At 39.4% G+C, this 13,544-nt stretch overlaps 1 protein-coding gene across 4 annotated transcripts in view; it reads right to left on the bottom strand.

Annotated features, from left to right (window-relative positions):
* The window catches only part of AFF2 (ALF transcription elongation factor 2), a 474,637-nt gene that overhangs the window by 220,580 nt on the left and 240,513 nt on the right, over positions 1–13,544 (bottom strand). For all 4 annotated transcript variants that reach the window (XR_012647252.1, XR_012647253.1, XM_075007493.1 and 1 more), the window contains exon 4: positions 1,473–1,517. Coding sequence is in view for 2 of the 4 variants with exons in the window: in XM_075007493.1 (XP_074863594.1) it covers positions 1,473–1,517 (45 nt within the window). In the remaining 2 variants the exon portion in view is untranslated. The remainder of the gene's footprint in view (positions 1–1,472; positions 1,518–13,544) is intronic.

Here is a 13,544-nt window from a genome sequence, read left to right as displayed (position 1 = left end):
GTTGATCCCTTTGCAAATTTATCCTGAGGGGAGCATTGCGGCCTGTGATCCTCAGCCGAGGGTCTTGAGTCATTAAATGGAAACAAAGGAGTTTGGAGTGCATAAAAATCCCATGCCCTGAAGCACAACAAGGGACAGATACATGGAACCCTGTGTCGGCTGACCTTCCCCCTGCACTCCACATCTCCCCAAGATTAGGTTTCTGGGATAAACCAGGAATATTAATGTTTTATGAAACTTACATTCATATAGTTTTATTCAGGAGTGTAGACTGTTAATTATGTTACAAACCCTATTTCTGGTTCTGTCATGTTCTAGCTGTTAAGATTAAATGATACTTTGTCTGCTAGAGGCTATTTTGAGACCTGTATTTGCCACTGCTACAGCTCCTGAAGGATAGACTTGAAGGACTTGAATCTGTTTGACCTCACTGAGCGTCATGTTTGGTACACAGGGTGGTAGCAGTGTAGCACCTGGTTTGTGAGTGCGAAAATCATGGGATTCTGTCCCAGCAGGGTGACAAGTATCAGAGAGGTAGCCATGTTAGTCTGTAGCTTCGAGAACAACAATAAGTCTAGTGGCACCTTATAGACTAACAGATATTTTGGAGCGTAAGCTTTTGTGGGCAAAGACCCGCTTCATCACATGCACGCATGAAGCATCTGATAAAGCGGGTCTTTGCCCACAAAAGCTTATGCTCCAAAATATCTGTTAGTCTATAAGGTGTCACAAGACTTCTTGTTGTCCCAGCATGGGAATGCAAAAGGCTGCTCACCTCTGAATAGGCTGCACTCATTGCAACTGAGAGGGGGCAATAGTAGAGCTAAGCCCTAAACCTTCAGTGGTTTGAGTATTTGCTTGCTAATCCCAGGGTTGTGAGCCCAATTCTTGAGGGGGCCATTTAAGGATCTAGGGCCAACAGATTTTAAAAAAAGAACGGTGCTTGGTCCTGTCAAGAGGGCAGGGGACTGGACTTGATGACCTCCTGTGGTCCCTTCCAGCTTGATGAGATGTGTGTGTTACCTGACTTGCTCTCAGTTTAAAAGCAGGGAACCACCTGAAGATGTGCTGACAAAGCCACCAGTGAATTGCAGCTATGGCAACAAATGAGTTCTTTGGTTAGCATGTCTAACATCAGTCGGAGAGGTAGTGTTGCGCCATCTGCAGAAAAATGCATCCCATTGACATAAAGAGCATCTATACTAAGCAACTATGCCACCATGGTTAGGCCAACATAAGGTACATAGTGTGGACAAAGGCTTTGGAAGAGGAGAAATGAAGGTATGGAGAACTAACCCCAACAGAGGCAATATTTTGGGCTTAGCAAACTTTGATGGCGTCTCTTTAATTTGATGCCCATTGTTACAGTCTTATGTACATTTAATATTACCATCTTTGTAGAGCTTACTGAACAAAGATGAGACCAAGCCTATAATTAGAAGGTGATATAAGAGAAAAGGGATTAAACTCACCCGCAATATTTCTTCCACACAGCTGGAGTCATTGGGAAGGTTAACCTAAATTAAAAAAAAAATTGGTCAGTAACAGAATGCAAAGTTTATTGGTTAAAAGTGACGGGGAAGTACATAGATCCAATAATCCACAGCTAACAAAGAAACACCCCATTATTTGAAAGACATTTCATCTAGTGGTCATTACTAACAGTATTTTCCAATTGAAATCAACATAAATCATTAGAAAAATGTACCTCTGTATCTCTTAAATACATATTCATAAGTCTGTTGTCACACACTGTAATTTATAAAGAACACAGTAGCCTACTTTTCCAGCTAAAAACTGTCACTAAAATTGCTAGACACTTAGCAAAGATGATATAATTGCTACCCCCATACACAGAATTCAGTGAGAATATTAGGTGTGTTTTAGTTTACCATATGCCACAATTTAGGACAAAGGTGATAATAGTTAAGAGTAAACTGTTACCATCAAGCATCTTATTTTATGGCTCACTACACTGACATCCAAGCCAACTCTTAAACCCTAAACGTGCACTATAGTGAACCATTGGTTATATTCTTATAGTGGTTGCTGATTCCTCTGGCTGTTGCTTCATGGGCCTGATACAAGCCAAATAGCCTCAAAAGACTGAAAGTACACAAGAATCCAACTTGAGAGTTTTGAGACATCTTCCGTGTCTCTTAAGAATGTGCATTACATCTACACACAAAGACAAGTAGGTGCTCAGAAAAAGATGGCAATTTAACAATCTAGTTTTTTACATATCACTGATGCCTTTTCTTATAATTCCCCATTGTAAATGAAGCAGCACAAACACCCTAAACAGTGCAAATAAACATATGAGCAATAAGTGGATTTTATTATGGTTATCTTGCAAAAGTACATTAGACTCAGGGGAGCATGCCCAGTGAAGCTGCTTCCAATGCATACTGCAGTCACAATCTGTTACTACAGCTTGGTTAGGGGAAGCTAACCTGTGGCCACACCTCTTTCCCTCCATCCCCACCCACCATAGGGATGATCTTTATCAGTGATTCCCAACCTGGAGTCTGCGGACCCCTTGGTGCCCGCAAGGGTATGGCAGGGGTTCTGTGAAAAAAAAAAAAAGATAAAACGAAAATGGTCAAAGAAAATTAGTTTTAAATAAATTGCAAAGCTACACGCAATTATTATTTTTAAATTAAATATCTTCCAATGACATTATTAATTGCTGTCCGAAAATCTATGTTGTAGTTTCCTTTTTCATTTAATGAAGTGTACACAGCAGCTAGAACTGCCTTTGATAGGGGTCCAAAAATTACTTGGGGGGTGTTTGGGGGTCTGCAAATGGCTTGGAGGGGTGACTGGGGTCTGCACTAATGAAAAGGTCGGGAACCACTGATCTAGTCTGTGCCTGGTCCTGCCATGAGTGCAAGACAACCTCTCAAGGTCCCTTCCAATTTTAGCTTTCTATGATTCTAGAACAGCACATGCTGCAGAGCTTTGGTTCCTCATCCTCATTGGTTTGGCTCCTCATTCTCAAACCATGACGCACTCATGTATTTAAATTCATAGAATTATAGAAACTAGAAGCCAAAACAATCTATTATACCTTCTGCAGGAGTCTTTTCTACACACACTAGTAGTGCTTAGGCCAATCTAATTCTAAAATTCTCAGGGAATGAAGCTTCCACACTTCCCCTGAAAAACTATTCCACACTTTACTGATCTCACTGTCAGGACATTTTTCCTGCATATAGGCTATATTTTCCCCATTTTCACTTCATGCCATCATTTCAGTGGGTAACCTCCCCCAACACCTTAAATAATTCACATCACTCCATGGCATTTACCTAATCCATATACATCTGACTCAATTATGCTCCATCTTATTCCTCATGGATATTGTGTACATAACTTGCATAATCTTTTCTAATAAGCCCTTCTCCCTACCCTATATTTTCATTTTGTTTCCCTTTCGTGAGCTCACCCGTTTGTCAATAGCTAGGTAAGGAAGTGCGCAGAAGTGAATTTGACAAATGTGACTCTTAGTTTCACTGTTTAAAATGGAGCAATTCTATTGACTTAACCCCACCCCCCAACAGCCACTATGTCAAATCTACATGTTGGAAAATATGGGTTTAGAAAAACATCCCTTTCACCTTACCACCTACCTATCGAAAGTCTAGCTCACCATCTTGGGGATGAAACCTTTACTCCACTGAAGCTGAGGGAAGTTTTGTTACTGATTTCAGCAGCCTTGATTTCCACCACAGGTGTCTTTGAAAGTTTCCCCTTGATGGTCTATAACTTCTATTTCACACACTTCTGCCCTAATCACCTCCTAAGCTTCTTTCTTTCACCTCCTCCATGCTTCTTCTTCTTCTTGATCTCTTCTAACTTCTCTGCTCACCTACATGTAGTGTAATCTTTCCTATACCACACCCAGCTTCCCAACTTACAAACCCCCCAGGACCTCTCCCTGCTGATTCACCTCCTCAGTTATACCTTCCAATTTCAGTGACTACCCACCACTAAATTTTGTATTTCAACGCACAGTAATTTCCCATTTGCATCCTTGAGACAGGTAGTCTTTCGGGGGCAACGTACCTCTTACTTCTTTGACACAGTTCTCCTAATGCACAGCATGATGTAAACTTACACTGCTTAAGAGATAATAATATACATACCCAATTTTAGTTTAGTAAACCCTATTATATATTCTGTAATCACAACCTGCTTTTGCTGGCAACACTCACTAATAGCTCTAAATGATCATGCATCAGTTTTGTTAATGGCAAAGGAGATTTCTTTTAATGACTTGACAGAACTTTTGTTCCCTTTGGCATAGCTTTGTTTAGAATCCTGTGGGTTAAGGTAACACACAATGTCAAAGTGCCATGATTGTCATCCTGGGAGAGCAAAGCACAAGGTGGAAAACACTTAGATTAATGCAAAACATTAAAAGAATAATTATTACCACAGCAATATCACAGAGAAGATCAATGGGAGTCTTTCAGTGCATTAGAATTATACCTTTTTTGTTTCCTAAATTCATGCTATAGCTCCACATTCAAAGACGATCTCAGCATCAGCAGTTCTCAAACTGTGGGCCAGGGCCAGTGTTACCTCTAATTTTTTCCACCCATGGACAGAATAAATTTTGTCATGTGCCCCAAGGCATGTGTGGATGTGCACCACAAATAGAAACACATGCTGCTGGCTGTGGGTGGCTCTGGGCACTCTGCTAATCAGGTTGATGGCACATGAATCTCTCTTGGGCAGCCACCAAAGCACTCAGCTTACAGAGAACACTGGTTGAGACTGCAAAGGGGATCATGACTGTTTTTAAGGTGGTCACCAGAGCTGGGATGGTGGAGCTCGGATGGGCTCAGGCCTCACCCCCCCGCACCCCATCCTGGAGGGTTGTACAGTAATCTCTGTTGTCAGAGGGGATCAAGACGCAATGAGGTTTGAGAACCCCTGGTCTACACTGCCACTTATATGGGTATAATTTATGTCTCTCAAGTGTGAATAAGCCACTAAGTCATTCAGGGGTGTGAGTAAGTTTACACTGACCAAAGCAACAGTGTGCAGAGAGTAATGTTGCGGGGAGAGATTCTCCTGCTGCTTGTTGGGGGTGGACTAGTTAAGCTAATGGGAGATCTCGCTCCTGTTGCCTTGGGCTATATCTACACTAGGCTAAGAAAGTCAACCACAGATACACAGTTCTAGCTACAGCAATCGCACAGATAAAATCGACGCATTTGCGCTCAGTAAACTTGGCTGTCTATACAGGGGAAGGTCAATGGGAGAGTTTTTCCCATTAACCTCCCTTACTCCTCATATCTTGTGAGGAGTACTGGGGTCAGCTGCAACCCCTGAGAGGCTGATTTTGCGCGTCCACACTAGATGTGCAAAATTGAACCCTGGAAGATCAACCCTGAGTAGGTCAGTCTTCTAGAGTAGTGTAGACCTGCCCTTAGAACAGCTACCCTAGGGAGTTGACAGAGGCACAGCTGCATCATTGGCGCTGTAAGCTGTCATGGTAGCCATAGCCTAAGTGACTTAAAAGGCATAGCTCTATCGAATACCTTGTCTATCCTGAATTAAAAAAAACCCTTCAGAGAAATTGCAGATTAATTGCCCATAACACTTGCATTCAGCTAATAAATCCAAGTGGCACTGCACAGCACATTACAAGATCCATGCAGATATTCCTCAGGCCAGAGAAAAATATGGCTAATAGAGTATTTGTGCTGTAGAAAATTATTATGAGAATTTACAATACATAAAAATGTCACTGATGCTGGATACACCATATGAAATTTTACTATTCTCCTAATCTACAGAAAATCAAGTGGCCTGAGTGCTACAAAGTGATTTTAAAAAAAAAGCTATCATGAGTAGTCACATTTAAAGAGAAACTCTTTGAGGTTAGATTTGAAGGTACTTTTTGGATCAGTTTACCACTGTGAACAATATGAACTAACTTAACAGGAAGGATCAATTCTAGGAATTAAGTTTTGTCAACACCAAGCGCTTACTGCTCACGTCATGAACTCTCTTCTCATTCTGTGCTGTATTCTTGAACTTCTGATTGAAGAACTGTTAATATTATATAAGCTGCAGACATAAATCCCGAGTTAATGTAACTTCAATCACACCAAAAGATTTCACAAGTTACATGGCACACTGAATACCTCTTCCAATTTTACTTAATCTGCTGAAACTCCTTTGCATCAAAAGATTTTGTGTTTACTCTAAAATATTTCATCCAAGGGGGAAAAAAGAGGTCATATGGTCAAACAAGCAGTCTCACAAATGAAAGAGCACAACTTCAATCATGTGGGACCTGGGGCTTTAATAAATGATGGGACTGACATCATGTTAAATTCTCGGAAGGAGGCAAAAGGAATATTAGAATGTAGGGGAAATAGTTGTAATATTATGCAAATCAAATGACAGTGGGTGACTCGTTATAATATCTGATGAACATTTACTCATTCACTTCTTCTTTGTCCATACTCTTGTCTTGAACAATTTATAACTTGCATGAGCTTCGATTTTGATCATGCTACGAAAAAAAATTGTGTAATATGACTTTCCGATTCAATTTACAACAGGTTGGTGTTTATAAATATGAAAGTTTTGAAGAAGACACCTTTTTGAAATGCCTTATTGGAAATCAGTGCAATTGGCATTAAGACTTCATCTAAGAAGGAAAAACTTTCAATAAATTTCTGTGCAGCAGACCGTGCAGATTAGGGTAGTCCTGAAAATTCAGATTCAAGTTTGGTCAGTGACAAGTTATGCATAATCTTCTTGGTAGGACTCATGCACTGTATTTTCATTAGGACAATCTGTTTTTGATCAATTCCTCTGACTTTACTGGTGCATAATTGGCATTCAACAGGTAACACACCTTTCCTATCTCTGTCATATTGGAAACACAAACATGTTCTATGTTAAATGCAAATAGGATTCCATTTTTCAAGTGTGTTTGAACACCAATAAATACACATTTCAATGGATCCACTTCCAGGGTCACACCCTTTATCTATTTGTGAGAGATTAAGCTAATACTTCTGTTTACTTATGTAGACATAAATTGATGTTTCACTTACTTGCATGCAAAGATCCTGTACGTGCACATTAATCAATCATTTTGACAGTGTACTACAAGGAGATCAAATGAAAACACTTATAAAACCAGGAATGGCAATGACAGGACTCTTCTAACCAGACTAATTCTATGAATGCCTTCAATTCCTCCAGTGCCACCTGTGGTGACTATTGTGTGGGAAATGGGTCAGTTTGTACTAACAATTGCAAAGTTCCCATTGATGCTGGAAAGAAGAGGCTTCCCTCTGATCAAATTTAGAATCCAAATGCTAGCTTTCATTCAACCAAACCTTTCCAGGCTGCCAGCATGATGGATTTGTTAACAAACAGCTTTCGGCCAAAACGCTCGGCTGGATATGTACCATGAAGATAGCGTGACAATGGAGCTAGGCCGGCAGAATTTGGGGCTATTATTGATGCATTGTGCAATTCAGACGTCATATTCTCCAGTCATTGTTGCATTTCTGTTTCTCATCTCTGTACTTTATGCGATTTTGCTATATCCGGACTGAAATGTGAACACCAGACAAGGTACTTCAGTGGCAACAGCATGAAGGTTATTTCCTCCCCATATATTTGTACCCAACAATAGTTTGTACCCATTTCTGCAATGGTGTTGAACTTCAGGTTCACAGTTTTCCACGTACAGCCATCCCTAAGCCTGCTTCAGGCTCACTCCTTTCTAGGTGGCAGTCTGTCCCTCAGTCAGTATCTATGCTATTTCCTTCCTCTCCTGAAGTGGATTGCTCTATATTTATATGTAGTAGACTTCATGGCATTGCAAACATCCCACTGGTATAACGTCTCCTGGTTGCTTTGCAATTCACTTCTCCTGTCTGTTCTTGATATCACAAACATTTTATCCCAAAAGGGACACCCGTGTCAAGGATTCCTGAAATAAACATCAAGCTAATTTTACAAGTTGGGAGTTTCCTAGATTTTCCTTACGACCTTTAGTGCAAACAGATTAAAACAGGTGCAGTTAGTGAATAAGAATTGCTACCGACTTTGTGCTATTTCCTTCATAAAGTTATCACCAATATATATCAGGACCATGTACCTGGAGTTCTCAGGAACTGAATGGAGCCAGAAATAGTGGTAGTCAAATAAATCCAAATAAAGCTGACTCTCCTGGTATTCAGACATGTTATTATGTCATAGGGCTATTCCTCAAAGAACCATTTATGGTCTGAATTACTATACATATACTATCTTCTAAGGGCATATCTACACTTACTGGGAGATTGATACAAACAGGGTTGATCTTCCTGGGTTCCATTTCACGCGCCTAGTGGCAATCGTAACAAACACTCATTTAAAATATACTCTCATATTTTCATCTTGTGCAGGGAAGATAAAAAGATGTTACCCTGGGCCTCTCCATTAAATCAACAGTAAACGCACTAACCACAAATGTTACGCTGCACTTGTTCATCTGACATGGCAAAGACAGACTAACATTCAGACCGAGCAATTCGTGGCTTCTAAAATACATTGTGTTCTAAAAATAAAGATTAAGGGGCTGTTTCCTCTCTCCATTACACTGGTGTAAGGCAAATGAAATGCTTTTGAAGCAACATGATTGCAAGAATGATCTAGAGGAAAGGAGAATTTGGCCGTTGTAAATCTGGAACCAAATTCATCCTTGAGGTAACTACTGAGGCCTTGGAGTTACTATCAAAAGCTGTGGCTATATAAAAGTAAAATTTGACACAGTCATGCTCTTGATTTCACTTACACACAATTAAAAGTGATGACTACAATTATCACAGTCCCAATACTGCGTGAGTGAGTTCAGAGATCTAGTTACACAAGGGGCCACAGAACTACTACAGAAGTTTTGACATCAAAGTTGCATTGATTTAACCAAAAATACTAAAATATTCAGATTGGAAAATCAGAGAGCTTTCAATAGGAACATTTCTAGCTCAGCGGTTTGGGCATTGGCCTGCTAAACCCAGGGTTGTGAGCTCAGGCCCTGAGGGGGGCAACTTTGGCATCTGGGGCAAATAGATTTTAAAAATAATAATAAAGGTGCTTGTACCTGCCAAGAGGCTAGGGGACTGGACTCAATGACCTCCCAAAGTTCCTTCCAGCTCTATGAGGTGTATGTATCTCAGAATTATTGCCCAAGGTAAAAAGATTTTTAAAGTATGACAGCATGAGCAAAAGAGTGTTTGTTCTGGAAATACTGTAAGCTTTCATAAATCTACTCATTAAAAAGAAACGTTTCTCTGAATTTGTATATTAGTTTGTAAAGAGCCGCTGCAGGGTCAATGTGAGGACCTGAATTAATAGCTCAAATGTTGTTTGTAAATTAGTCACTTTCATAGAATCCATCACTAGAGATAGTGACTCATAAATATATATATTTTTTTCAAAATACAGACCACAATTCCAAGTGCAAGAATAGAGGCACTGAGCTCTGAGGCTATGTCCACACAGCAGCGTTATTCCAGAAAAAACTATTCCAGAAAAGATTTTCCAGAATAGCTTATTTCGAAATAATGCTGCAACACACAAGATGTGATTTGAAGTAGTGCTCAGCTATTTCTAAGTGGAGCATCTACACACAATACAGCCTATTTCAAAATAGAACCCTTGAACGCACTAAGGCTTATTTTGAAATTGGCTCTATTCCTTGCCTACACAGCCCCTATTTTCAAATACCTATAAGAACTATTCCTCGTACCATGAGGTTTACCAATTTTGAAATAAGCCAACCACTATTTTGAAATTATTTGAAAATAGCAGTTGTGTTGTGCAGACATAGCCTAAGAAAGTAAAATCAGCAAGGTTAAATATCAGTAGTTTTGTGTCCATATTAACAAAATTATCTTGCAAATATTTTTTAGTTAACTCTGTTTAAAAAAAAAGGACACTTGTTACATGAAAAAGAAAATGCATTGCTCATATACAAAACATGAAAACAGGAGACTAGTTTGTGCAACTTAATGGGGAACTGATACAAATTCAGGCATCTATCTAGAAAACCTGGTCTTATCCCTGTTAAACATGAAATAAACTTTTGATGATCTGACTTGCCACTGGGTGACACTTAACACACCCACAAGGGGCGGAAGTAGCCTTTTTTTTTTTTTTTACAGTGTATAACAAAGAAGTCTGAAATTGAGTAGGATCTTTCTACTACCCCCCTTTTCGTTATGTTTGTAATTAAAATGTGTTGATCCATTAACACTGATGGACATTGCTAAAGGTATTCCACGCAGAAGTCAGGTAATTTCCTTGATCTTCTGAAATCTCTTAGATCTGTGTATTTATGGTATGTCTGCTTTAACTGATCACTGAAATGAAGGATATCTAAGAATAATTCACCTCCATTCAATTTATAAATCACATTAATTAATTCTACTTCTCTAGTGTTATAGAGACCAAACTCTCATGCAAGATCTAATTAAAGAAAAGAAAAGGGGGAAAAAACCCAAATGCTGGAATTGAAACACAGAAGTAAATGTTTAGCCTCAAATTAATGAGGGACTATACTAAGCACGAACGTCCATAAATCCCTAATGAGGATTTTAAACACATTAAAACTTCCTAATACAAAGTGTTTGCCTTCCTTTTATCCAATAACAAATAAGCCAATAATTTTCTGCCTCTAAATGACACTATTAACTGTCACGGCATGTTTTATTTGACAAACCCTCCATTCAAATACAGTAAAACCAATTAATTTGCCTGCTGTGAAATGTGTTTCTTGATAGCTTTTATGCTATTTTGCTTCTCAAAGAAATGTAAATACGAGGTCAACATGGGTGCCTGATTTTGCTTAAAAATATGCCACAATCACTACAGATTGTCTAGTCAGTTTGCATTTCCAATGAATTGAAAGATAACATCCATTTTCAGGACATCAATCACATAATGGCCTCCTGATAAGTAAACAGTTACAGATTAATAGTTTTATTACTAGGAGAATGGTCACATATTTGAGACGGGATCATTGCAAAATTACCCCTTCATTCAGTTGTAAGTAATGGTTTGCAGTCACACTGCCTGGCCTCTCCGACTTTGTTATCAGCCTAGCTACTGCCATATCATCCCCTCCAATGTCATTCAAAAAATGTTCCCTACATCTTTGTGCTGAAGAGAATGGTCTTTAAAATTGGAATTTGATGCCAATGCTTTTATCTGAAAACATGACAATGTGGTAGTTTTTTACTACTCTTGTCACTGTTCTCAGAAAAAAAAATCAATAAAACAAATAAAAGGTATTTCTGGGATTTTAAGGTCCCCATGGGACTTACTTAATAGATGCAATTAGGGTAGAAAGGCAACACCATGTCACCTCTGCCCCACAATTAAGGCATATCTGAATCTCTCTGCTTTCCCAAGATCATGTCACTTAGGAGGATGACTCTGCAAAAAGTATACTCTTGATACTCTGAACTTCACAAACATGCCTGCCGCTTTCACTCTTTGTCCACTATGTGAATTGTATTGAGTCGTAAATAGAAGGCAAGACACAGGATGATGCATGGCACACTGTGGTTTATGAGGTCAAACTGAATGCTAATTATCTTTGCAACATACATACAGTCCCATCAGCCCATGTATTGCATCATGCTTACATAGACATTATGGCTTATTTATCTTAAAGATGGACGGAAGGATGGAAGAAAGAAAGACAGAAAGAAAGAAAATACCAGTGCTGAATTTTGACCTCAAAGCTCGCTTATTTAAATGGCTGCTATAGACTACCAAGCAGAACATGGTAACGCTTGGTATACCACTGACAGCTGATTTTTAAACTTGAGCTCCTCTGCACTTGCATATTTCTTATTGCAAAAAGCAAATATCATCTGCAAACTAGCTCTGAAGAGCTCTGCCAAGACCTCTTGGCACAGGGAACGTGTGTTCATGGAAAGCAGGACTATGACAAATCAAAAACAGCGAAAATGCTTTGGAACTCTATTAGCAGCAGCCCTAACAAACTGTGTTTCACATTGTACCAGATTGTTCTTCGAGCTGCAATCACTAGCACCATGTCTGCGCTATACCACCCTTCCAGAAGCGGTTTGCTAATGAGCGAAGGGAAACTTTCAAATGAGGTGTGGATTTAAATATCTTGTGCCTCACTTGCATATTCCCACGAGATCTCACTTCCAAAAGAGCCTTTTCCGGAAGCAAAAGCAGCTGTGTGGACAGGGTTCCTTAAGAAGGAAACCCCCTTCCGGAAGACCCCTTATTTCTCAAATGTCTTCTAGGAAGGGGTTTCCTTCTGAAGCAACCCTGTCTACACAGCTGCTTTTGCTTCTGGAAAAGGGTCTTCTGGAAGCGAGATCATGTGGGAACATGCAAATGAGGCATGAGATATTTAAGTCCGTGTCTCACTTGAATGCTCCCCTTCGCTCATTAGTATGCCCCTTCCGGAAGGGCAGTGCAGTGTAGATGTGCCTACCTGTGGAATTTTCTGCTAGAATGATCTGGCTCTTTGCTGCTTGGTTGGCATTTTATATACACTTTGAAAGGAATGAGCAAATCATCCAAATCTGTCTTTGCTGCTCTTCACATTCCGAACGAACAGTTAAGATATTCAGTTGACGCACTTCTGACAAGTGTCTTAAAGTAATCATCTTCCTGATCAACAGAAGTAACAAAGGCATGCTCTTCTCAAACTCTCAGCTAATAAAACCACAGGCATAAAATATTTAAAAATATCTAAGTGAAAATGTTGTTTTACAGATGGTCACATACCTGCCCACTAACTTGGTGGTGGACTTTAGATTTCTTGAGCCTGATTCATTTTCTCTAATACATGTGGGTAAAGCAGGGCAACACCATTGAAATCAGTGGAGATAGGAGAGTATGAAACTGATGTAAGCGGAGTTAGAATCAGGCTCAGTTTATTGTTTACACAAACGTAGAAGTAAGGGTACGAGCACTATGCAATCTATATTTTATACATTGTTTTAAAGTGAGTTTCATAACCAAAGTCTGGACTGAGCTCCAAAGTTACAGTATGCAGTCATCTGGGATGAATTTGGTTGGTAAGATCTAAAAGAAAACATATTTAGCAATGATTGTTTTAAAAAGATCTGTGATGATCTCTCACAAGCACAACTTTTACATCTCTCTCCTAATCAAGACTTTGGATTGGGCTAAAAGCACCTGACATCATTTCACTTGCGACCTTTTCAACTGTCAAATCAGACAGATTTTTATCCTACAAGATTCAAGCCAAGCCTCAAAGGTGCAGTGCCAGAGCATTAATCCATTTCACTAGACAGTCATTGAAATTATAATTCAAAGTTCAACTTACTTTAGCATTTTCTGCTGAAATACTTTTGGCAGCCCAGGGCAGAAAGTCGAAATCTGGTTTCCAGTGGAGACCATTTCCAATGGTTTCTAAATGTTGGCATCGAAAATTCCTTATTGTCAAAGAGATCAGCAGATGCCGGTTTCCATTAATTTACTTTCTGTGACTGCTGCTCACTTTG

Source organism: Carettochelys insculpta, chromosome 13 (assembly GCF_033958435.1).
Source record: "Carettochelys insculpta isolate YL-2023 chromosome 13, ASM3395843v1, whole genome shotgun sequence".
In the NCBI taxonomy this organism is placed as follows: Eukaryota; Metazoa; Chordata; order Testudines; family Carettochelyidae; genus Carettochelys; species Carettochelys insculpta.
Note: the sequence above shows the minus strand (reverse complement) of the source record. Positions and strands in the feature narration are given on the sequence as shown.